General features: G+C 32.3%; 2 protein-coding genes across 3 annotated transcripts; one reads left to right on the forward strand and one right to left on the reverse strand.

The window, feature by feature from the left end:
• Positions 1–2,206: 2,206 nt before the first annotated feature.
• LOC7492042 (protein PSK SIMULATOR 1) lies at positions 2,207–8,841 on the forward strand. Of its 2 annotated transcripts, none has more exons than XM_002300182.4 (13): positions 2,207–2,335; positions 2,460–2,768; positions 3,393–3,715; positions 3,824–3,916; positions 4,013–4,103; positions 4,391–4,475; positions 5,247–5,344; positions 5,511–5,580; positions 6,261–6,364; positions 7,474–7,590; positions 7,674–7,750; positions 7,883–7,927; positions 8,038–8,841. In XM_002300182.4, the coding sequence occupies exons 1-13, from the start codon at positions 2,255–2,257 to the stop codon at positions 8,591–8,593; spliced, it is 2,049 nt and encodes a 682-aa protein (XP_002300218.2). In that variant the 5' UTR covers positions 2,207–2,254; the 3' UTR covers positions 8,594–8,841. The 2 variants fall into 2 exon arrangements, with proteins under 2 accessions (XP_002300218.2, XP_024442070.1); XM_024586302.2 differs by having other exon boundaries at positions 2,213–2,335; positions 2,443–2,768.
• Positions 8,842–8,900: 59 nt separating this feature from the next.
• On the reverse strand, positions 8,901–15,224 carry LOC18095207 (uncharacterized protein At5g08430). The gene is made up of 9 exons (XM_024586310.2): positions 14,988–15,224; positions 13,235–13,314; positions 12,819–13,006; positions 11,310–12,162; positions 10,944–11,056; positions 10,500–10,559; positions 9,991–10,041; positions 9,777–9,847; positions 8,901–9,355 (listed from the first exon to the last, which is right to left on the reverse strand). Exons 1-9 carry the CDS (start codon positions 15,095–15,097, stop codon positions 9,208–9,210), a joined length of 1,674 nt encoding a protein of 557 aa, XP_024442078.1. The 5' UTR covers positions 15,098–15,224; the 3' UTR covers positions 8,901–9,207.
• Positions 15,225–26,331: the final 11,107 nt, after the last annotated feature.

Raw genomic sequence — 26,331 nt, forward strand, 5'->3', positions numbered from 1 at the left:
TAGTAACCAAACATTATTTTAATATAGATCCACAACTCATTGTTAAAAACTATCTAACTCTTATTATCCACCCACATCATATTAACTTCGACTTTTTTTTTGTTTTAGTTTAACGTGGGTGTCCGGGTCAGCTTGCACGCACCTCGACTAATCCCACGGGTCCTGAAGTTAACGACCATGTAAGCCTCCAGTGATCATCATATGAACAACCACAGGGCTCGAACCTGAGACTATAGAGGGAGCAAACCTCTTGATCCCAAGTTCTTACCACTGGGCCACCACCTAGATGGTTATATTAACTTCAACTTTAATTTGATACTGTGGATGTGTGATACACACCCTCCTAGGTTAGGTACCTACCTCTTATTTCTGCAACCAAAGCAACAATATCAACATGATCCAATCCTATTAATGTGAGTTGTATTTCAACTGACATTAACATTTTTATTTCTTTAGAAGATTTCTACTTCTAACTTCTCCTAGAAAAAGCATTGCCTAACCTTCTCAAAGCCCTCGTAAATATAGTTCTATAACTCTGCTTAGATCTCGGGGTATGAGTATCAATAATTTTTATTATTTTTATTTAAAATAATATTATTTTAGAAGAAATAAATAATATTATTTTAGAATAAATTAAAAAAATTGGCTACAACAAGCAAGTAAACTGACAGGCCAGGCGAAGTTTCAAATCTGTGCCTATAACTGGCCCGCCCCGACGCAACACAGCCACCTGCCGCCAAGAACGACATCCGCTGGATAAGGTCGAATAAGTGATCAGTTCATACTAGTCAAAGCCCATAGTTTGACTATATTAAAATAAGAAGCAGACGCCTGCTGCTGTCTTTCTATTACAACAACAAGACTTCTTCTTTTGATTCATTATCTGTCTGACTATTGGACACCATTAAAAACAGCACACCAAATTAATGTCTAAGAATCACATATGGTCCCTTTAGTTTTCATGTTTATCAATTCAAATACTCTACTTTATATTAAGTTAAATCAACTCCTCTATCTTAAATAAAAGTCAATTTGACATCTTTCATGTGACCTTCATCTAGCTGTTTAATTATTTTTTTTACCTTAACAATATAGAAATCCTTGTACCCTTTCATTGTTCAACAAAATTATCTATTTCTTTGATTGAGTTTTAGGTAAATCATTTACTTCTGAAATAATATGTTAATAAGAAATTATTTTTTCATGTTAATAATATGGAGTTTCTGGCCACCATTTAACTAGTGACAAAGTTGGATAAAGAGTTAAATGACCTTTGATTGAAAAAAAGGATCAAAATGATTTAAATGAAAATATAGAATTTGATTTGATAAAGGTAAAAAGTGGTTTTTTAAAAAAGTGAATTCTTGAAAAGTGAATTATTTTTCGATGTTTGGTAGTTTTATGGAAAATAAGTTGGAAAACATTTTCCAGTATTTGATTATGTCATGGAAAATGAGCTGGAAAATAACTTATTAATTTTTTTTTCAAGTTTATTTAAATGATAAGGAACAAATCTTATAAATTAAAAAGTTGAATGAGAATGAAATTGAAAAAAAATCTAATTTTATAAATTATCTCAAATAAAATAAATAACAATCAAAATAATAGAGATCAAATCTAATAGATAAAAAAAAATTGAAAGATAATGAAATTAAAATAATAGTAATTATAATTTCATAAATTATTTCAAATAAAATAAGTAACAATCAAAAGAATGAGAAAACAAATTTGATAGATATAAAATTTTAATTAAAAAAATAATAAGAGAAAAACAAATAACAATATAAAAATTAATATAAAAATCAAATTAAATCAAATTCTAAGGGGTGAAATTGAAAAAAAAAATATTCAAAACAAAATATATAGGAATCAAAAGTTTGAGGATCAAATTTGTTATAATCAACAAATAATATGATATTTCTAAATTTTTCACAACTTCTGGAAAATGTTTTTTGCCCAAAATAAAAGGAAAACACTTTTCTGAAAACCAAATCAAATTTTTTTTTAACTGGAAAGTGTTTTCTATTGACTAATTTTTTCAATAACAAACAAACACAAGAAAATTTAAAAAGTAATTTTCAGAAAACCACTTTCTGCCAAATAAATGAGGCCTAAATCACCTTTGATTGAAAAAAAAAGGATCAAAATGATTTACATGAAAGTACAGAATTTGATTTGATAAAGGTAAAAAGTAGGAGGATCACATGTGATTGTTTAACAGCATTAAAGAATTCTCATTAATGGTTTAGGCGGGATGGCTATGTCGGGTGGACTTTTACACACTCTAGCTCCCCCCTCTCTCTCTCTGGAAAAATCCACTTCTTTTATTCATCTGGTAAAGCACTTGTAAAGTTTCAATTTTCAATTTTTCTTTCTTTTTCAGCTTCAAATTTGTGTTCCAAATTGGGTATTTGCTGTTTTTGGATTCACAATTTGTGTTAGTGTTGATTGATCACTAGACAATAACCATGGGGGGGACTTGTTCAAAGAAATCCAATGCCAGTAACAAAAAATCCAATCCATATGCAAAGTCTAAGGGGAATGGTGTTGATTCTTATTGCAACAAGCCACATATTTCAAGTACTCAACAAGTGAAGGAAAAAATAGAGAAAAAGGAATTGCAAGAGGCAAATTTAAAGCAGCGGACAAAGGAGTCATTTTTATATGCTAAAAATGATGTTGGAGACGAGTTTTATGATGGGATTCCTAGATATCCATCATCATCAATAAAATCAAGATCAATTCGCAGACAAGCAGCTGTTGCCAAGGTAAAGTTTGCAATTTTTTTTGGTTTGGTCAACTGAAGTTTTCATGTTTTTTCTTGCAAGAGCAGTTAGTTGTGGCTATTTTTCAAGACTAGTTCTTTTATGTTTTGTTGTAAATTAAGGCAAGCTTGTTGATGATTTAAAAGTGTCGGATAGTGTAGATGGAAAGCTTGATGTGGTGAAACTTGGATTGGAGTCAAACATAGAGAAAAGTAGTTTAAATTGAGTAAACAGGTAGCATCAGCTCTTAATCCCAGTTATCGAATCCTTAATCACCAAAATTGTCCATCCTTAAATCAATTTATTTTTCATCTAATTGTGAAAACTTTGGCGAGGCGAATGGATATCAAGTATATGGCATGCTAGAGTAAATAGGAATAGTCTCCTATATACGATGTTGGATTGGAGGAAAGTTCTTGTTTTTTGAACAAACCAGACCAGAAGCATGATGAGATTGCATTAGTGATTGTAACTGGAATATTTACGAAAGCTTATATGTGTAATCAGCATTGTTGGATGGCTGAAGACCCAGATGAATAATCTAGATTATAACCTACTACAATTCTGCAGTGGTCTGCTAATTTGATATGCATTGAAAATATTTAAGTGAAATGCTATAATCTGCAGGTTTCGGAGGTTAGTTCACGTATAAGTAGAGCTGGCACTCTTGGACTAGGGAAAGCAGTGGAGGTCCTGGACACACTAGGGAGTAGCATCACAAATTTAAACCCTAATATTTTTGCTTCTAGTGTAGCAACCAAGGGCAATGAACTTGGAATTTTAGCTTTTGAGGTAGCAAACACAGTTGTCAAGGGTTCCAACCTTATGCAATCTCTTTCTATACGAAGTGTAAGTTATTTGAAAGAAGAGGTGCTTCCTTCAGAAGGCGTGCAAAATCTGATATCAAAAGATATGGATGAACTTTTGAGGATCGTTGCAGCTGACAAGAGGTGAGTGCCTTACAAATTAGCATCATAATGCATCTATGGGCAAGCTCTCTTCCTATTTGTCTTTTTTCTGTAACAGTATCTTGAAGTCTTCATTTACTTGTTTTGCAGAGAAGAGCTGAAAATATTTTCAGGAGAGGTGGTTCGTTTTGGAAATCGATGTAAAGATTCTCAATGGCACAACTTGGACCGTTATTTTGAGAAGTAATACATATAGCACGGTACCTTGTTTGTCCATTATATTTACAATATACTTCTAAAGTATTGATTACTGATTGAAATTCTTTATTTGATTTCTAGAATTAGCAGAGTACAAACTCCTAGTAAGGGATTGCGGGAGGAGGCAGAATCCATAATAGAACTTTTAACGATTCTGGTTCAGTATACAGCCGTGAGTACAATATTCTTTCTTGCTATGATTTGGCGAACTTTAATTGGTGGATGGATGGCCTCTTTAGCACTTTAATATGGTTGTGCCCGAAAAACTATTCTTGACATTTACGATATACATCCATGGAGTCTGCAGCTTTACATTAATTTTTTATTTATCTGCCTTCCTGATGTGATGATTTATGCTTTGCATAACTGGAGTATTGTGATAAGTTGTGTAAACTTTTGCTGTTACATCATGTGCTTTGGTTTCAAAGAATGATGACATAAATGTTCTTGGGTTTGCAGGAGCTATACCATGAATTGCAAATTTTGGATAAAATGGAACAAGAATGTCAACAGAGGGAGGATGCTGCAGCTTCTAATCAGAAAGGTTATTTTTTAACTTCTATATTGTTATCTGAGAGCTGCTCTTGAATAAAAAATGCTGCCATTCGTGCTTCATAAAAGAGTGTGATGTGAATGTGAATTACACTCTATGCTGAACCTATTGAACTGTGTATATGGCATCCTTTTAGTTACCAAACAGTATGCCCGCTCCTTTGTCCAGAAACTAATGAGAAATGATGTTATTGACTGAACATATCACCTTTGTTGCCGAAATTGACTGGGCCCTGATCACAAAGTGAAAGAAACTAAAAGACATTTAATGTAAATACATCTAGATGAGATGAAGAAAGCTACATTCTTTGAATGGATTTTTATAAATGATAGGATATGGTGCTTTATCTATGCTTTCTTCATCACAATATTGATATATACACACACACACACACACACACAAAAAAAAAAAAAAGAGACCACTTTCTTTATTTGTTAATCTGGGTACTGATTTTGACATTGCTGCAATGTTGTGAGTTGTGCTTATATGATGGTAACATTTAATTTTGTTTGTTATATTTTACATATGACTAATCCTAAAGGTATACAGAGGCCATTTGTTATGTTGCAGTTACTAGAAATTGAAAATATCCGTGTTAAATAGTTTTAGGATTCTGAAAGTCGAGGTGATTGACATGATTGTAGTTGAGAATTCTGATAATGTATCAATTGCTAATTAATGTAGTAACCTGCACCCAGTGCCCTGGGGCACTTGTTAGTGAGGTACTAATTTAAGTTTGTGTCTTTGCTCTCTGAAATGCAGGAGAAAGCCCTGCAATGTTAAGGACAGAAATAAGAAACCAAAGAAAACGAATACAAAATGTAAAGAAGAAATCACTCTGGTCTAGAAGTTTGGAAGAGGTAGCATTACTGATTGTTTTGCTTCTTTCTGTTGCTACATAATTGAAATTATGATTTTTGATTTATGGCAACAAATATCATTGATTATCTACCAAGGTTGTTGATAGAGTAAATAGAATCTCAATAATTGGAATACTTCTTCTAGTGACCTAATTATCTTATGCAGGTTATGGAGAAGTTTGTAGATATTGTCCATTTCTTAATCCTCGAGATAGGCAATGCATATGGTAGCTTCGGTATGTGTTTGGCCATGGTCTTGAGCATGTCTTATTTATGCTCTCCAAGTGCATGTTTTACTTTCATTTTCTTCAAAATATGTAATTTTCATGTTCGAAAATTGCTAGTTCTGGTGTTATCACATTTTGGTTTTAGTTTCAACTCAAAATTACAGGGAAAGTTACTAACCCAAAACATCAAGTCGCAAAGAAATTATTTGAAGTGTATGCTTCTGCAGTATTCCTTGTCAATGTCAACTTTCCCTGTGATTTCATCACAGAAGTCAATCTAATTTTCCTTGTGATTTCTGTTTTGAATATGAATGATCAATTTATATTTTTTTTCAATCAAAATTAATCTTTTATCATTGAAAAATTTCTTAAGGATGCACTTGTATATTCAGTGTAATAAGTTTTCACCATTAACCAATGAAAATGTACTACCATTTGGTATCATTTTCTTTTCTTTTCTTTTTTTCAATACTTGAAACCATTTTGAATAAGAAAAAAGAACATTATACGTGGAGTTCAAACTCGGCAATGGAAAGTAGAAAAGTTTTTCTTGCAACTACTGGCCCACAGATTTTCCTTGGGATTTATGCTTCTGCATATTTGACTTTCCATCCTTTACTCGAAGGAGTTCTTGCATAAATTGATTTCATTTATTATAATATTTGATGGCATTTAGTTGTATACTGCAGATGATTCCATACAAGATAAAGAATCTGTGAGCAATCCTGCAAGATTGGGACCTGCTGGTCTTTCTTTACATTATGCAAATGTAGTTATGCAAATTGATAACCTTGTAAGTGCCATCTATGTTCATCATGTTAAATCTCATTCTGCATTTTGTCTATCCACTATTCTTCAAAGTTAGTAATTATTAGTCTTACAATTTGTAATCAAGATTGGTTGCTATGTGACATTATTTCACATATCTGATGGGCTTCTAATATAGCAAGAACAGTCTTACTCTTAAAGGAAAGCGAAGAGAATCAGAAAGGTTGTGGGAAGAAAAATCTGGAATGAGTTGAACTATTTTTCCATAATTTCTGCACCCATAAGCATGGACGAGCTATCTTATTTTCCATATGTACTATACTACGTGCATAGAATGACTCTGATGGAGTCCCTTACATGCTGCACTAGATTTCAAAGTTTTCATCTTGTAAAATTACATGTTTCGCCTGCAATTCACCAAACTGCAACCGATATTACTTTTGGATGCATTTATGTGCACAACCTTGCATTCATGTATCATGCAGTTACCATGTAAGAATGAAAAGAGTTATTAACAACTTCGTAACAGAACCTTAGAAATGAAAATGGATATCTGTGTGCGTGTGCACCATTGCATGGGTGGTTGTTTATTGTTTATTTTAGAATTCTGACTTAGCCAGTGCGTACTTGAAGAAAAGATGATTTGGCCTTTTGAATAGGACCATGAACTGCTAAATTGGGGTCTTAAGAGGGCTAGTCTCGATTCAGTTACAATGCATTAACTTCAAACACTTGAACACTGAGCTGCTCTATTTTGCATTGCAAGTAAAACGAATAGCCCTCATGCTTCATAAATTTCTAGCTCATTTTCTATCCACAGACAGCTTCAAGGGCCACAACCCTATTAAATGTAAGGCACACCCTCATGTTTTGCTCTGAACCAGACTAAGTTGACAGCTTACAGTGCCCCTGCTAAGCTGAATGACTTGGAACATGATTTGAAGATTTCACACCCTCATTTCCTACTGGTTATCATCTTTGCTTGTTGCTCAGTTTCCCCGCCTTAATTGCACTTTTTTAGTTCACCTGTGTTAAAAAAATTGAGCTCCCTGCTTTCTTATGATCTCCCCATTCATGCATGTACTTGTGTTCTTGGAATCTTGCCTCAAGGCCTTTCTAATTATAGATTCTCAGGTGGCACGATCAAGCTCCATGCCTCCAAATAGTAAGGATGCATTGTACCAGAACTTGCTGCCTGGTGTAAAATCAGCTCTGCGTTCCAAATTGCTATCTTTTCATGTCAAAGATGAGGTATTACTTTTCCCCTTGGTTTTTATTTTCTTAGCCATGCAGATGCTCTAGTTGTTTACATCAGTTGTGATTTGCCTCTCCAGCTTACCATTACGGAAATTAAAGATGAGATGGAGAAGACATTGCAGTGGCTGGTTCCAATGTCCATTAATACAGCCAAGTATGCAATGCCATTATTTTCCCTCCCTAAAAACTGAAAATTTCTCCTGCTTTATATCCTTAATTTTGCTGTGTGTCTCGCTGCCTAATCGTTATCATCGTTTCGCTTTGCATTTTAACTGATCTAAAACAGAGCCCATCACGGTTTTGGTTGGGTAGGAGAGTGGGCAAGTATCGGGTGAGTCCTTAGGTTTCTACCAATTGTTTCTCAGTTTTTCCAATTTATTTTGTTAATACGAGTAAGCAGAATGGCCAGAGTGAACTAAGATATGGTCGTTTTGCATACAGGTCTGAGCCCAATAGAAAGTCTGCTGCTGCAGCAGCTGACATAATCCGGATTGAAACACTCCACCACGCCGACAAGGAGAAAACAGAAGCCTATATTCTTGAACAGGTATTGTGGCTTCACCATCTTGTCAGAAAAACCAAGAGTGTTTCTGGTGGTGGTAGCACACTGGGTCAGAAGTCGAATCAGAAGCAAAAACAAGAGTTGCCCAATGCACCCGAGTTGCCTGACACCATTGTAATGTCAGATGCGCCATCGCTAATAACCAATGACCAAACAATTTTGCTGGAAGCTAGTGAGAAAAAACAGATACTAGAAAACAGGAAGAGCCAGGACTACGACTCGGTGGATACCCAGTTGAGAGATGATGATGGGCCGAGTAAGAGCAACAGTCATTCCCCTCCAAGGGAAAATGAAGACTCAGCTACTGTAAAAAGTGTTCCTTCTGTGCTTCCCATCACTGATGTTGGTATTGATAAGGAGAACGAATCAGATACCATTGACAGAGTTAATGTGCTCAAAAACGAAGGAAAGCATGGACCTGTTACTGCTAAGTAGCCGTTCGTTGCAACCTTAGTTTCCAGTGAAAAGCATCAAACACCAGGAAACTAGTGCAACCTTCTTTCCAAACAGACCCTGAAAACTTAAAAATCATTCTGCAGTTCCATAATCGGTTTTGGGGTTCACGAGAAATTGAATGTTAATAGTAAAGTTGATATGCTCAGATAACTGATAGAACGATATACATTATATGCAAGTGACAAGAAATTTAAGTAATACGCAAACAGAAAAGGCCTTCCCATGTATTTATTGTATTAGTCTTCGTAATTAAAGTTGGCATAGGCTTGGGGCCAGAAAGGAGAGCTTTTGTGCATCATCAAATTTTTTCAACCATGATTTTGCTACAATATCAATCCCCAAATCTAGGATGATAAGCAACCATATGTTGTAAATTATAATATATAGTGCAAATTTATGACATAATACACCCATCCCTGACATTAAACAAAATTTTCTCCCAAATAGTTTGCTAACAAAAAGGATGACCAAGTTGCTTAAAGCAGTTTCAGTCTCAAAATCCATCAGAGATATGGCCAAGCTTGGGTATTTTCCAGTTTAAGTGCTGGGTGATTTCTACACCCCTACACCAGCCCGCACCCCTGCATGATCCATCATATTGGTCTGTATCGTTTCTGAAACATCTGTGGAGAAGTTTTGCACTCGACCATCTGTTGAATGACCTTTGGCGACTGTTGTAACAATCGTTCCTGCTCAGACGGTTTCTTAAGCAGTTCTAGTTCATCTAAATATTCAAACAACGTTTGACACCAATAAAAGGTTAAGGTAACAATCATTCATTGAGATAGTTAATAGCTTGTGAAAAATGCATAATGTTACATGTTCGTTTATGATGGTGAACGGATGACAATGATGACAAATAAAAGAAAAAATCAGTACCAAGTAAATTTTAGAAAGGTATAATTCAGCAAAAGCTAGACCTATAGCATCCCCATCATACCAATATGACAGATTTGATTAGCATGTATGGTGCAAAAAAAGAATATAGGGGACGCATGGCAGAGCCAAGAACTTCGTTTTAGGCTTTAAAGAGGGTGAGTGTACTTCCAATATAATCTCAGGGAAGTTTATGTAAGAGGTTCGAGAAAGAAAATTTGAAGATGATGGAATATGTTACCAAAGCCAACACTTTTATTAAATAGCATACACCATGAAAGGATATTCTCTTCTCCATCCCTTCTCATTCGCTAAATCAATGCGTTTTTGTAACCTTGCCAGCTCTTTCTCAATCCACTGCAGCAAAATGTTTCCCATTAATAACTAGTGAAATGAGAAGTTTTTATAGCAAGCAATATGTAAGTTTGTTTAACTTTTTCAGGATGCAAAGGGTAAGAAAAACATTATTAAGAGGTATAGCATCAAGTCTGAATACATACATGTTTTGTTATATCCACATGCAGCTGTTCTGCCTTCTGTTCAAGCTCCACCTGTCAAGAAAGGCATCCCCATCAATTATTGCCGTAACCTATTACTTTACCCATATTAAGGAGAGAAAAAAAGGACAATTAAGTTGGCAAATTGTTTGACCTATTGTAAATATTCCGTTACCATACAACCAGAAATATTACAGAAAACAGCTTCCATTTCCTAGCTAAACAGTTCCTCAAAGGATATAACTCCACATTTTCGAAAACAGGTATAAAGTTGAATTTCCCTTCTTTAATTATAGGTTTCGAGTGATTCTTTTCTTATCTACAAAACTAGCAACTTGAACTCCGATAATGATGATTACTCTGACGTCCTTAATATTAAAGTCTTAAAATTTCTTGAGATAATCAAAATATATTTGAAATAGTAGAATGCTAAGGAAAAAGCAATATGATTGAGCGTTCAGAAATGTTGCACCTCAAGAGAAAGAGATAAAACTATTCTTTGAAAATCTTACAATAGTAGGTTTCGGATGTAACCCTTCCTCCACATTTTGTCTCAAATCCTCAATTTCATCCTGCAAATGACAAGAATGTGCCTAATACATCAATAAACAGTTCAACCACTATGTGAAGATAATTCAGCAAAGCCCTATTATGCTATGAGTAATGCAAAATGGTAACTTAATTGAGAGACACTGCCATCAGAACTGGCATTTCTCAGAATTGCTTAGTAAGAGGGAAGAACAACAATGTTGCAAAGGGATAGGTAAATAGAATACAAATAAAAATGATAAGAAAAAATGGTAGACTAGTGAATTATCCATTTCCCATGATAAGCACGGAAGACTCGGATAATTATTGACAATACTGTTTCATTTAGAGGAAACCTTCAAAACCTATATTTATTCGCAGAATAAAACATATCATTATTTCTATTTGAAAGCTTCGATAGCAGTTACCTCAGATAAGTCCAAATCTGAAAGCATTGAAAAGCATACATCTATTGGCATACTGGAAACTCTAAAAAGAATTTCACTCTTATTCTCTCCAATTACTGAGGATTGCTTTATACCTGAGATAAAAACAAGAAATAAAATAATGAAATGTGAATAACCTCTGAAACATAGAACATATGTTTAGGCGCAAAAATGAGCTACATTGTGTGAAATTTACCACAAATTACCAATCATGTTTCCACTTTATGCAAATAGGAATAAAAACATAAACGAAAAGATTTGGTTTTGCAGAACTGAAAATAAGCTGCCATCCCCTTCATGCATTAATAATAATTGAATGCTATGGTTGGTCCAGATACAGTGACCTACCTGTAACTTGTGAGAGCTGGTAAGAATTTCTAGCACTGGGGTCTCTGGAGTCATTTTTTACTTTCACAAAGCTTCCCACTATCTTACCTTCAAAACTTTCAGGCTCCTTCAACAGTTCCTCCACTAAGCTTTTCCTCAAGTAGACAAGTTTGATATTCTCAGTAACTATAGCTGCAAAACCACTGTCATGGAGTCTAGGAACTGCTTCTATTTCTTCAGACTTCGTTCGAGAGCCCATTGAGTTCCGTTTCTTGAATGTTATAGTGGATTTTTCACTTTTTTCTTGAAAACTTATTTCGACTCCATCTATATTTTCATCATCCTCTGACTGTGAATCAATTAAGTTTGCAGTAAAATGGTATTCCAGAAGATTAAGTATGGCATTTTTATACATAGATTTCCTTCTAAAAATTGAATAGAGCTTTTCATCACAAATAACTTTCTTTTTCTTTACGGGATCAAGAAGTTCCTTTTCTTGAATGTATGCACAGATGATTGTATTAACTTCATATTGTGATAGCTCTTTTGTTGTATCTTTTCCAAGAAATGTGAGGAACTCAATAAGCTGTTTTGATCCCCATCCATCAAATTCAATTGGCTTTGACCCCTTCCTTTTTCCTCTTGTTTTGTAGGCTTCAGTAATTTCCAGATCACTATCATATATCACCAAGTCACCATCATTTTTGCTCTTCCCAATTTTAGTTGACTTGAAGCTGCGTTTGGAATGCTTTCTCAGCCCAAGCTCTGCCAAATTGACATCATCCCATGTCAAGCCTTCTGCTTCCTTTATGATTTCCCAATATTCCAGGAACAGGCATTCATACGTATCTCGATCTGTCAAGTCTATTTCACCCTGCAAATTGATATACATACAAAATACAGCCACAGTGGAACAATCATCATCATAACTTCGTTCTCACATCCAAAAAAGAGTAGAGTTTATCAATAAATTGAAAGAAAGCATAGATGCCCAACCGTTGAGAGTTCATAGATGAATCTAAGTTTCTATTTCAATCTGATTCATTGTTTAAATGGCTAAAATCCTCTTCATTTGTTGAAAAACTTCCAAGTCCTTTCCATTGGTATCCCTACTTTTCAACAATCACCTAGGAATCAGATTCTTGCTTATCTACTAAAATGCAGATCCATGGTGCTAAAAAACCAGGAAAATTCATGAAACATATCCCTGCAAGATACATAAGTCAACTTTCTTCCCTTCTTCATTCTTTAATTAAAATATATTATGTTTACCAAACAATTACCTAAAAGTGTTGGCAGACAAAATGACCTGTCTAAGTATTCAATGTGATACGCTTATTGCATTTTCTTTCCGAGTGTTTGCAGAATTTGAGAAAAAACTAAACTCTCCAGTCTGTCACAAGCCAACCCAAAACCTGCTATAATGTATTTATTGGGTCCTTCTGAAATGCAGTATGCAGACAAGAACTAGTACAGAATGCACATGTGCATGTTGCTATTAAAAAATGACACACAAGGTGATATGCTTACCCCATCAGCATCCACATCATCTTTATCTTCTACACAATGTACATACTCTACACATTCTTCACACAATCCTTTATTCCCTCTAACAGCTAAGAACTTAGCAGCACTGATGCAGCGACTGCATACAGCTTTAGGACAGCAGTAGCAATATAATTTGGTGGCTTTATGACATTTGGTACAAGAATGCCGAGCTGAAACATCAAAATTTTTTATACATGCTACATAAGTTTTCCTGTCATATTCTTTACAAAGAAAGTTGAGAAAAAGGAAACCTAATACATTAAGATATTTCAAAGTAGCATGGCTAACACAGTGTAATCTACCTCATGCATACTGTAACTACACTTGCTTAGAAATATTTGAATAGAAGACATAATTTCAAGTTAGATTATCATCACATATAACTTTTAGTGACTTACCACAAGTCCATTGCTGACCAGTTCCCGGAAAGGAATCACCCTTTTTCACACACTCTGTATGGTAAACCTTTAGACAATCACTAGAAAGAGGACAAAAGTTAGAAAGGCAACAATGACATTGACAATTTTATTTTAAGAGATGCATGGAAGTAGCTGTCGCACATACTTCAGAGGAAAGTCAAGAAATGAGTGCAGTTTCAATGCAGGATTACCACAATCAGATTATAGCCGTCCCCATAAATTATTCACGGACATGGATTAAATCATGATTTATGGACAAGTGTATATAACAGCAAAGCTTTCTGCAGTATGTACTCATTATAATAATATATGGCAGGTTTTCTCAATTCTCATCATTAGAGATATCTATTTGACTGTCAGAAAACAAGGATGACAACGCTAATTGAAAACCGCTCAACTATCTCAATGTATTAAACACCACCATGCTTCATAACAGTACACTATCCAAGTGACTAACTTCCATTTAGGAACATCAGTATTTTCTTTCTTTTATTTTCCTTGTTGAAGAGAGGCTCGACTTTCATAAAGTAATGAACCTATTACTCCTACCAAAGCTAGCAACATTCATACTGTAAATAGATTGAGCCAAACAGAGAAATTCACCATGATAATAAACATAAGGCAATGCAACATGATCACATGTTATTGTGTTGATGTTTTTGGAAAAATACAATCAGTATTCCCCTTTCTAGATAGAAGAAAACACAACTTTCTTAGTCATCCATACCTTCAAATTTTAGGCATTCTCCATAGCTGAATCTATCTGACATTGAGTTCAGAAAAAACAAATTGTGCACAAATAAAAATTACAGGTACAACATTGCTTGTGACTGCATTTTCAGCGAGTGATAGATTTAAAAATGATCAATGATGATCATAATTGAATGCTAAACATAAACTATCAAAGAAAAAGATCACAAGATATTGTTTCTTAAACAATTAAATCCTAGTACTTTCTATTATTTTAATGTTTTACAAGTACAAGATTTCCATCCACTAACCCTATCTAAGCTTTAATTCAAAGGAAGTGCTCAAGAAAACACTTATGACACACAAAATGTCAACTTTTATTGAGCACAAAAATGAAACAAGATCATCAAATTCAAACAACAAGGACCTCTTTTTCCTAGTTTCCATCAACTTACCAATTAATACCAAAATCACGATTTCACAAGCTCCTAGGCCTATCAATACTGAAATCAAGAACTTCCATATTCAAAAGAAAAAATAGACTTTGGTTGGTAAGAAATTTAATTTCCCAAAGGCAAAGATACTGCCGATCTTGGCTTTTCCACGGACATTCAGTGGCTGTGAAATTCAAAAATAAAAATCACAGAAAACTCTAAATTCTTGAAAAAGGCATTGAAGAATCTGCCATGTTCAAGGTGACAATCTAACAATGTACATAATATAGTGCCTTGATTAAAAATCAAGATATAACAAGAAAATGGATTGTTTCAACTTGGGAAAGCAAAAGCAAATATTACTACAATCCTTGTATGTTATAGCAGCATACATGAGGCAAGTTCAGTCCAACGGACAGAAACTCACCAAGACAAAACTACCCTTTGACCCCCAAAAGACGGAAACTAGCACTCCAATCTCCAGGCATGCAAAATATCTCAGTCATCAATAGCAAAAGAAGAAACAAGAAGAACCCAACAAGACAGTGACTTTGAACAGTAAAGATTGAACTTGAAAGTCAGAAAATAGAAGGAAAAAAAAATCTTACTCAAAGTCACAGAGAATTAACTCTCCACCATCTTTGCAAACAAAACACCAGTCTTCACAGTCTCTTTCTTTAACTATCTCTTGCTTTTTGTCCTTCGTTACCTTCTTCATTGTACAGTATTCACACAATGGTTGAGGAGCACTTACTACTGCCTCTCTTTTCGCTCTCGAAGAACCCAAAAGGACACCTCCAAACAAACATAAAAAATAACAAAGCAAATACTTGCACGATATTCGAGAAGCAAAAAGCCACCGCGGTTCTTGAAACCAAAGTGGTAGTTGGTGGTTGTTTTTTAAGTTTTTTCTTATTTTGTAGCAATTATGACATAACATAGGTGATTCGAAAATAAAAAGGATAAAAATAATGAAAATAAAGAATATATGTTTTTTTTATATTTTTATTTTGAAAATATATAAATTTATTCTAAGATTATATTAAATATGGATTTATTTTATATCTCTTTCTGTTTTATTTTTTTTTAATTTTGAAATACTAAAAAAAAAACAACTTAAATGTACTTACTATACAGGCATTCTTGACATACCCTTGTTTTTTTTATATAGTTATTAATATTTGAACTTGTTCGATTGAAAGAATTTACTGAGCATAAAACGATTAGGCGAAGATAGTCATAGCTTTTTATCAAGCAATTTTTTCATATACATTAATTAATAAACCACAATTTAGTGTCATAAGTTTTAGGTTATATAATAATAAAAAAAATACTTATTTGATATATAATAATTAAATAAATTAAAATTATTAATATTAAGATTTGTTTCATTGAAAAACAGCATCAAACAAATAATATTTTTAACTTTTTATCATGTAATTTGTTTATATACATTAATTAGCTAATAGCATAATGTCATGTCCAGGGCCCGGCCTGCAAGACATTTCAATTATTTTTATTACTTAATGATTAAGTACGAGAAGATGTAATATTTTTTTATTTAAATAGATGGGCCCTTCTAATAGTAAATATATTTGTTATCTTTTACTTTAAAACTCTTTATTCTATGCTACCTACGTGGAAAGAAAAAATATATAGTCATAAATAATTTTTTCAATTGAATGAGCTTTATTGTCTTCTCTCTTGCAGCCTTAATATAAAAGGTATAAAACAAAAATAATTTGTGCCCCAATTAATTCATCTTTCATTAAATAAAATAAGGTAATTGAGCATTAATAACTCAAACTTAAAATTTGTTTTTGTTTTGTTTTGAGATGTTTGTTAAGAATTTGATGAGGTTTTTTTAAAATTCTATCATTTTTGTTTTTTTTTTTTTTTTTGCTCAGATCTGCTAGTTCTACCAAATTTTTTTTGAATTCATGTTATAGTAATTTTTTCTAATTAATTAGATATATTTTATTGGTTTGTTTTTATTACACTTTGATTTTTTTTATGTTTTGTTTTTAGTAGAGCCACCAAAATTATCAATTTTTTCTCACAATATATATTTTGATTTTAGGTTGAACCATGAAAAAATAAGAAGAATTGATTCTTTTTTTAAATAAAAAAATATTGACAACTCACAGCCTAATGAACCAACTCCAATATGTAATGTTGAAATTATGGTTAAGCAGCTTCAATGTGCTTCAATTTACAAAGAACCTGCATTGATTAGTGAGCAGCCTCTTACTAGAATCAACATTGCTTTAATTAGAGATCCAAGCAATCGTCCTTAAATTTGAAAATACCCGGTTAATCAACAAGATGAAATTCGAAGGGCATACATTAATTTGGGGCCATATCAACCTTTGATGTTTGAAAATCCGCTGACTGGTGAAAAACATCCTCGTCGATTTCAATCTCATTGGTTCAAAAGTCATCCGTGGCTTCAATGTTCAAAGAAAAGTACTGCATTTTGTTTCCCTTGCTATTTATTTCCAAGTAAATCATCTGGAAAGCCAGGATCATACACATTTATTGTTAAAGGATTCAATTGTTGGAAGAAAATTAATGATGGGGAACGGTGTGCTTTTTTGACTCATTTGGGAAAAAGTCAAAATTCAGCTCATAAATTTGCTATCAGGTGCTTGGAAAATTTAAAAATCCAATCATGTCATATTGAGAAGGTAGTTAAGAGGCAAACTACTCAAGAAAATCTAAATAATCGATTGCGTATTAAAGCTTCAATAGATATTGTTTGTTGGCTCACATTTCAAGCATGTGCTTTTAAAGGACATGATAAACGTCTAGAATAAAAAAACTGAGGTAATTTTCTTGAAATGATGGAAATTTTAGCATCATACAATGAATAAATAGGTGTTTTTGTTTTGGGTAATGCTCCACAAAATGCTAAATACACCTCACATCAAATTCAAAAAGAACTCTTGCATGTCTTTGCTAGAAATGTTCAGTCTCAATTCGTCATGAGATTGGTGATGTAAGATTTTGTTTAATTATTGATAAAGCTCGTGATGAATCCAGAAGAAAGCAAATGACCCTTGACCCTTGTTATTAGGTTTGTTGATAGAAGTGGATTTATACGAGAATTATTTTTAGATATAGTTCATGTCAAAGATACAACTGCTTCAACTCTTAAGGAAAAAATTTCCTTTGTTTTATCTCATCACAATCTTGATGTTCAAAATATTAGGGGCCAGGGGTATGATGGTGCTAGTAATATGCGTGGAGAGTGGAATGGTTTGCAAACTTTATTCATTAATGATTTCCCTTATACATATTATGTACATTGCTTAGCTTATCAATTACAATTAGCTCTTATTGCTACAACTAGAAATATCTGATGTTCACACTTTCTTTCAGAATTTGATTTTTATTATTAACATTGTTAGTGCTTTTTGTAAGCGTAATGATGAATTACGGGTTTTTCAAGCAGCTACAATTGAACATTTAGTTGATATTAGTGAGATTGAAATGGGTAAATGAGTTAATCAAGTAGGTGGTTTATAATGACCTGGAAATAGCAGATGGAGTTCGCATTTCAAATCAATTTGCAGTTTGATAAAAATGTATGGGGCAACTTGCTTGGTTCTTGAAAACATTACTTTAGATGGATGTACTTATTCTCAATGTGGTGATGTGGTTTTTTCATTTAAGTTGCTAATGTCATTTGATTTTGCATTCATCTTACATATAATGAAGAATGTTATGGGAATTACTGATGTGCTTTGTCAAGCCCTGCAACAAAGATCTCAAGACATTTTAAATGCTATGCATTTGGTGACTACCACAAAGACTTTAATTCAGAAGTTAAGAGATGATAGCTGGGAAACTCTTTTAGAAGAAGTAACATCATTTTGTAAGCATCAAGACATTGAAGTTCCTAATATGAATGCTTATTTTTCTAATGTAGGACGATCTCGCCTTAAAAAAAAATCAGTAGCAGTTGAACATCACTACCGAGTTGATATATTTACAGCTATCATTGATCAACAATTGCAAGAGCTAAATAATATATTCAATGAGCAGACGATCGAGCTTCTTAAGTTGAGCACATCTTTAGATCCTAAAAATAGTTATAAATTATTCAATGTTGAAGATATATGCTTACTAGTTGACAAGTTCTATCCTGAAGATTTTTCTGACCAAGAAAAAAATCATTTGAGACTTCAGTTGTAGCATTATGAGCTTGATGTACCCAACCATTCAAAGTTAAAGAACATGTCATCGATTGCTAATTTATATCAAGGATTGGTTGAAACAGAAAAATCAATAATTTATGCACTCGTTAGCAGGTTGATTCGGCTTATTTTGACTCTTCTTGTTTTAACAGCAACTACTGAACGAATTTTTTCAGTGATGAAGATTGTTAAAACAAGACTTCACAATTGGATGGAGGATAATTTTCTTGTAAATTATTTGATTGTCTATATAGAAAAAAGAAATTGCTAAAAGATTCACAATTGATATGATAATTGATTATTTATATTCTATGAAAGAACGACGAGCACAATTAAAATAAATATGTAAGAATCATTCTTTATTATTTTTTACTTTATTTCAAAGTTTATCAAACATAAATAATGCTTCGCTTTAGCTAATGTTTCTTATATACTTTGTATGTTTATATTTGATAGGTATAAAAACCAACAAAATTAAAGTGATAGATATATTATAAAAATGAAATTAACTTTATCACTTTGACTCAATTTGGTATTGCTCCAAACCTCTTACCTTATACAAAGGTCATTGTGTGTTTGTAGTAAGTTCTTTGAATAAAACTAAATCATGCAGTTTTTTTTTACAACTCATGTACAATAAATTAAAAAAATATTATATCTTGTTATATTAATTTTGGCCCCCGTAACAAATAATCCTAGCCCTGCCCCTGTTTCCGACCATAATAAAGTAGTAAAGTCCAACAATGAGGGCTTTTCTAATAATTACTAGTTATATAACCAACATTGTAATTTTTTTTTAAAAAAATATTAAGTATGAAGATTATTTTATATGTTTTTCACATAAAAAAATGAAAGTATAAATTAAAAAATTTATGTGAATATCTAATTAAATAAATTGATAATCATTTATGTAAATAAATGGAAAAAAATAGTTAACAATAATCAAAAGAGAAATTGAAAAAAAAAAAAAAAAGATGAATGTAGATCAAGATATTCAACAATACAAAATGAGATATTCACCCGATTGTGTTTACTGAATTTGATTATTTAAATCAATAAAAGATAAATCTACATCCTAAAAAACTCATGACCTAAAAGATAAACACAAATAAAACTGATCGAATAAACCCACACTCTAAAAAAATATCATGTAAGGTCGAACACATCATTAATATTATTTAAAAATAAATATTTTTTATTTTGAAAAATAAATTTCTTTTGTTTAAAACAAAAAATATATAAATGAATTACAAGAATGAGGATCGAAATCGAAAAAAAAAAAGGACAATTGTGTATTTGACATGTTAAGAGAGAGAAAATAAGGGGAAAAAAAAACAAACGACCACCATACGTTGCCATGCATCAAACCATGTGGAAGCGAACACGATAGTGCATCCAAATAGACAATGAAGGGCCAATTTGCCCACTAGGTGACGTCACACGCGTCGCCTGAAAGAAGCAACCGCATATAGCCATATTTGATCACCACTAGCACGTGCTAGCAACTTTTCTGATTTAAAAATTCAAAAGACAACATAAAAATAACAAAACTCCCTCAATAACCCTAGTAATTACACAAAATATCGGGGTGAAAGTAAAAAAAGTAACCCCAACTGCAAAGTTTTTTTTTTGGTCTTTTATAAGGTTAAAAACTACTTCCACTATACATGAATAATGAGAAAACAAAAAAGGTCCTTGTCCAATAGCTCAACATTTTTTTTATCCTAAGGGTAAAGAAGTATTTTTACTATTAAGAAGCTTATGAAAAATCAATAAATCTTTTGGTCAACAACTTTAGATTTTGTTGATTTTGGGGGTAAAATCATATTTTTATTGTGTTAAAAAAAAATAAAAAAATATACAAACACCTCCTAATAATTTTTTAATGACCAATAGACCAATGGAAAAAACCAAATCACCCCTAGTCTCGAGGCTTAATTTTTTTTCCCACTCAAAGACAAATAGATAATTTCACTATAACAATCAACAATAAATTACTACAATGAAATTTTGACACCTTTAAAGTTTATGTTAATAGTTCGATTCTACCGGGCATATATATATATATATATATATATATATATATATATATATATATATATATATAAGGGACCAGTGTTTCACTTTAGCGCGGGTTACTGTTCATTGTGAGTGAATTTATTGTGGATTGCGTTGTGTTGCACTGTGGATCCATTGTGAGTGCTTTCACTGTAGACTGCACTGTAACGCGGGTACTGTGCACTATGAGTGCTTGCACTGTGGACTGTACTGTTGGTGGGGGCATTTGGGAGGCTGCAGCCCCAAGCACGAGGCTGGAAGTGCGCCCCCTAGGGCTGCACACATATGGCGCTTAGGTTGCCTGCCTGGGGCTGGGCAAACACAGCGCCACCTGGCGCTTGGTCTGCATCCTCTTGGGTGCAGGCCAAGCGCCACGTGGTGCTTGGGCAGCACCACCCCAAGCCTGCAGCACAGCGCCACCTGGCGCTTGGTCTGCTTGCTCTTGGGTGCAGCCCAAACGCCACGTGGCTTTTGGGTTGCCTATACTTTTAGTATAATTACAAGTATTGGTATTAAAAATATTATTCTTAGTTTTCTTATTATTCTTTTTTTAGTATAATTAATTTTTAGAGTATTAATAGTGAAGATATTATTGTTTGTTTTGTTTTTTTTTTTTGTATAATTAATACTAAAAGAATTATTATATTTTTTCTTAATATAAAAAAATATTATTGTTTTTTTAGTCTAATTAATAGTGTTGATCTCAAAACTATTATTATTTGTTCTCTTAATATTATTTTTTGGTATAATTAATAGTATTAATCTCTAAAATATTATTATGTTTGGTGTTATAAATAATATGATTTTTATAATAATTCATATTATTGCTACTAAAAATATTATTATTTGTATTATAAAAATTTTAGTATTTTCATTTAAATTTATAAGAGCATAAATATTATTATCATCATCAATAAATTTTAAAAAACTGCTATTACTATAAAAAAAATCACTTTGGGACACATGGCGTTTGGGTTCCCTCCTGGGGGCGGACAACCCAAGCGCCACGTGGCGCTTGGCCTGCTTCCTCATGGCTGCAGTCCAAGCGCCAGGTGGCGCTTTGGCTTGGGCACTCAGAGGCATGGCCCAAGGCTAGCCTTGGGCCTGGCAGGGCAGGACCAAAAATAGAATTGGTTCCTGGCCGCGAACAGACCAAGCGTCACATGGCGTTTGGGCAGCACCACCCCATGCCCGCAGCACAGCGCCACCTGTCGCTTGGTCTGCTTCCTTTTGGGTGCAGTCAAAGCGCCACGTAGCGCTTGGGCTGCCTACACTTTTAGTGTAATTGCAAGTATTGGTATTAAAAATATTATTATTAGTTTTCTTATTATTCTTTTTTTAGTATAATTAATTTTTAGGGTATAAATAGTAAAAATATTATTGTTTGTTTTGTTGATATTTTTTTTGTATAATTAATATTAAAAGAATTATTATATTGTTTCTTAATATAAAAAATTATTATTGTTTTTGTAGTCTAATTAATATTGTTGATCTCAAAACTATTGTTATTTGTTCTCTTAATATTATTTTTTAGTATAATTAATAGTATTAATCTCTAAAATATTATTATATTTGGTGTTATAAATAATATGATTTTTATAATAATTCATACTATTGCTACTAAAAATATTATTATTTGTATTATAAAATTTTTAGTATTTTCATTAAAATTTATAAGAGCATAAATATTATTATCATCATTAATAAATTTTAAAAAACTGTTATTACTATGAAAAAAATCACGTTGGGACACGTGGCCCTCAACACAGCGCCACATGGTGCTTGGGCTGCCTACACTTTTAGTATAATTACAAGTATTGGTATTAAAAATATTATTATTAGTTTTTTTATTCTTTTTTTTAGTATAATTAATATTTAGAGTACTAATAGTCAAAATATTCTTGTTTGTTTTGTTGATATTTTTTTGTATAATTAATATTAAAATAATTATTATATTTTTTCTTAATATAAAAAAATATTATTATTTTTTAGTCTAATTAATAGTGTTGATCTCAAAACTATTGTTATTTGTTCTCTTAATTTTATTTTTTAGTATAATTAATTGTATTAATCTCTAAAATATTATTATATTTGGTGTTATAAATAATATGATTTTTATAATAATTCATACTATTGCTACTAAAAATATTATTATTTGTATTATAAAATTTTTAGTATTTTCATTAAAATTTATAAGAGCATAAATATTATTATCATCATTAATAAATTTTAAAAAACTGCTATTACTATAAAAAAATCACGTTGGGACACATGGCGCTTGGGTTCCCTCCTGAGGGCGGACAACCCAAGTGCCACGTGGTGCTTGAGCTGCTTCCTCTTGGCTGCAGTCCAAGCGCCAGGTGGCGCTTTGGCTTGGGCATTCATAAGCATGGCCCAAGGCTAGCCTTGGGTCTGGCAGGGCAGGACCTAAAATAGAATTGGGTCCTGGCTACGGGCAGACCAAGCGTCATGTGGCGCTTGGGCAGCACCACCCCAAGCCCTCAGCACGGCGCCACCTGACGCTTAGTCTACTTCCTTTTGGGTGCAACTTGGGCTATACTTGGATCAGGTTGGGCAGGACCCAAAAATACCCTTGGGTCCTGATCGCAGCAGGACCCAAATATGCTTGAGACCTAGCCTGGTAGGACCCAAATAGGCTTGGGTCTTGCTCCCAATGTTTTTTGGAAGTTAAAGGTGAGTCCGCTGTGTAGCGCGGGCCACTTAACTAGTATATACATATAATGGGAAAGACATGTCAATGTATTGATTTAATGTATTGTTATGGACAACATTATTATTATAGGAAAAAAAAAACAACAGAAACATCGATAAAAAATATTCAATCACGGTTTATCAATAAAAAAATTATTAGTAATTTCTGACAAAAACAACAATAAAATTAAAATTCCATTGATGTTTTTAAGAGGAAATTAAACTTAATAGCCTTTTCAAATACAACCTCAACAAAAACTTTCTGTCATAGTTTCCATGTTCAACCAAAAACCTCCTCTCTTTTCTTTTTCTTTCTAAAACCTTCACTAACCCACACAAATCTAGCCACCATAACCTGTCGGTGCCAAGAAATCTTGTTTTGGGGGGAAAATTAATTTTTTTTTTCTAGAGAGTAAAAGTTAAAATTTACTAGTTTTAGGTCTAAAAGTTAAAATTATTCAAGGAAAAAGCAAGAAAAAAAAAATTACAGGGGCGCAACACCTCTCCTAAGGCTTAAGCTTCCCTTTTTTTGTTCTTTTTTTTTGTCAAGTTTCATTTCATCAAGTAAGGAAACTCATCCATTCATCCATTTATGTCTTAACCTAGTTATGTTCCAAGTTAATCTATTAAAAATTGTTTGTAGTTTTTTGTACCTTGTTTATATACTTAATTAAGTGTTTTAGTTGCTGTATTAGTGTATTAATGTATAATTTAGACTTTAGTGTTTTTGTACTTCTTTAGGAATATTTTTTTATTGGAGTGCATATATATAAAAAAAGCCTTATTTAAATTATTCAAAAAACTATACCAATAATTTTGCAATTCTAAATGAATTTCCCCCCTGAAAATGCTCATTGGAATAGTAGTTGAATATAGTGGGAAGTAGTTTACATGGGTTTGATGTATTTTGGGGATTATGTCGTCAAAGAAAACACAGATCCATCAGTAGTAGCAAATTATAAAAATGGTGCGAGTGGATTCCTTAAAACTCATATTCAAAAAAAAAAAAAAAAAAAAAAAAATTGAAAATCACGGAAAGAATCTGCTATGGAAAGAATATTTCGTCGATAATTTTAATTTTAATTTTTTTTTTATTTTTTTAGTAGTTTTAATGCCAATAAAATATATCTTCCATAATTTTGTTAGTATTTGAAATTATCAACAAAATTATTGTGAAATAAAAAAGTCAACAACCTATTTTAATTATAGTATTTTATTAACAATTTTGTCAATAATTTTTAATAACAACAATTTTTTTAAAATACCAACATAATATTTTATTTATATTCTCTAATTTTATGTAATGATTAGACATTGAATAAATGGAGGCTAGGATATTATTGATACTCATAATAATAATAATAATAATAATAATAATAATAATAATAATAATAAATCTTGAGGGGGGTGACTTAACTGGTCAAACTCTATATTTGTTCCCTAAAGATTACCAGTTTGAGTCTCACAAACCTTAAGGTCACTGAAAGTTTACATAATCGTTAATTTCAGGATCCGTAGAATTAATCGAAGTATACATAAACTGGTCAGAAACCAATATTAATAATAATAAAAATAATAACAATCGATAAATTGGCATATCGATTATCACACTAATATATTTATCAGGGTGGACCTATATTGTGGCCCCGCAACACCCATTGACATCATTGAGCGTCACAGTTGCTATATTAATAAACGAATATGAAAATTTTCAGTTTCAAATTTGACGAGGCATTAACTCTTTCCATGATTGTTTTCTCCACTTCCCAGGGATGGCAGCATTCTAGCAGAGTTCAAGATTAATGCCACCGAATTACGTTTTTGACCCTTACCGATTCACCTAATAAGTGTTTCCTTTTGCCTTACAATATATATTTAAAAAAAAAATTAATTTTTTTTAAAAACATTAAATTAATATATTTTTTTATATTTTTAGATGATTTTGATATATTGATGTTAAATATATAATAAAATATAAAAATATTATTTTAATATATTTTTAAATAATTATTTTTTAAAATACCTTGTGCTACAATACCAAATACAATCATCCAGTGTCATTCTTCATAAGTGTATAACTGAAATCCACAACTTCAGATTTGAATTGGATCTAAATTTATAAAACACGGACTAGTCAAGCAAGTTGACTCGGAATATTATTAACCTAAAACTTTAAATTGATTCGAGTTGAAAAAAAAAACAAGAAAAAGAACTGACCCGATTAAAAACTCGGAGTGACATGTGACTCGGTCACCTTAGTCCAAACCTAGTAAAAAATCCTTTGACTTTTTAATTTTTTTTATTAAAACAATATTATTTTAATATGTATTTTTTTTAAAAAAAAATAGATGAACTCTCCTAACCTAGAGCCTGGAGTCTTACCTCATATCTCCGATGAATCAGATAACTGATGATAAATGACACTGTCCTCATTTTTTATTTTTTAAGTTAAAATACACTTTATATATATATATATATATCCTAGAAATCATTTAAAAAGATTATTCTGATTAATTAATTAATTAATTTAAAAATATTTTTATCACAGTAACATATACAAATGCTAATTTTACTGGATGAAAAAAAAAATCTCTTCAAGTATACACATTCTCGTTGTATGCTTGTTTTGTCGAGCATTATAAGAAAAATATAATCAATCCCACAATGTCCATTCCATTTTGGCATTTAATTTTTTTTTTCCATATATATTGTAATTGTTGAATAGATTGTGCAATTATTTTGGGCTGATCAATCATTTCATTGATCCGAACGAAGGAAGTGATGGAAAAAAAAAGAAACGACGGCTCGAAGAAAAAAAACATGGATACCTTGCAAAGCTTCACACTGCTCATCATTGGAAAGTTTACCACATGAATCAGTAGCTTCCTGTCTACGTTTACTGTATTTTGCTAATTGCCCTAAACTGATTGAAGCAGTTTGAATAAGGCAAAAAGTCCATTACCCACATGGTTTAAAAATAAAC

Source organism: Populus trichocarpa, chromosome 1 (genome assembly GCF_000002775.5).
Source record: "Populus trichocarpa isolate Nisqually-1 chromosome 1, P.trichocarpa_v4.1, whole genome shotgun sequence".
NCBI lineage: Eukaryota > Viridiplantae > Streptophyta > Magnoliopsida > Malpighiales > Salicaceae > Populus > Populus trichocarpa.

Coding starts and splice junctions, on each gene's coding strand:
- LOC18095207 (XM_024586310.2), bottom strand. CDS start 15,097: ATGAAGAAGGTAACGAAGGACAAAAAGCAAGAGATAGTTAAAGAAAGA. Junction 11,057..11,309: donor CCAGCTCTCACAAGTTACAG/GTAGGTCACTGT, acceptor TTTTTATCTCAG/GTATAAAGCAATCCTCAGTA. Junction 9,848..9,990: donor ATGTGGATATAACAAAACAT/GTATGTATTCAG, acceptor ATTTTGCTGCAG/TGGATTGAGAAAGAGCTGGC.
- LOC7492042 (XM_002300182.4), top strand. CDS start 2,255: ATGGCTATGTCGGGTGGACTTTTACACACTCTAGCTCCCCCCTCTCTC. Junction 4,104..4,390: donor TTCTGGTTCAGTATACAGCC/GTGAGTACAATA, acceptor TTGGGTTTGCAG/GAGCTATACCATGAATTGCA. Junction 7,591..7,673: donor CTTTTCATGTCAAAGATGAG/GTATTACTTTTC, acceptor TTGCCTCTCCAG/CTTACCATTACGGAAATTAA.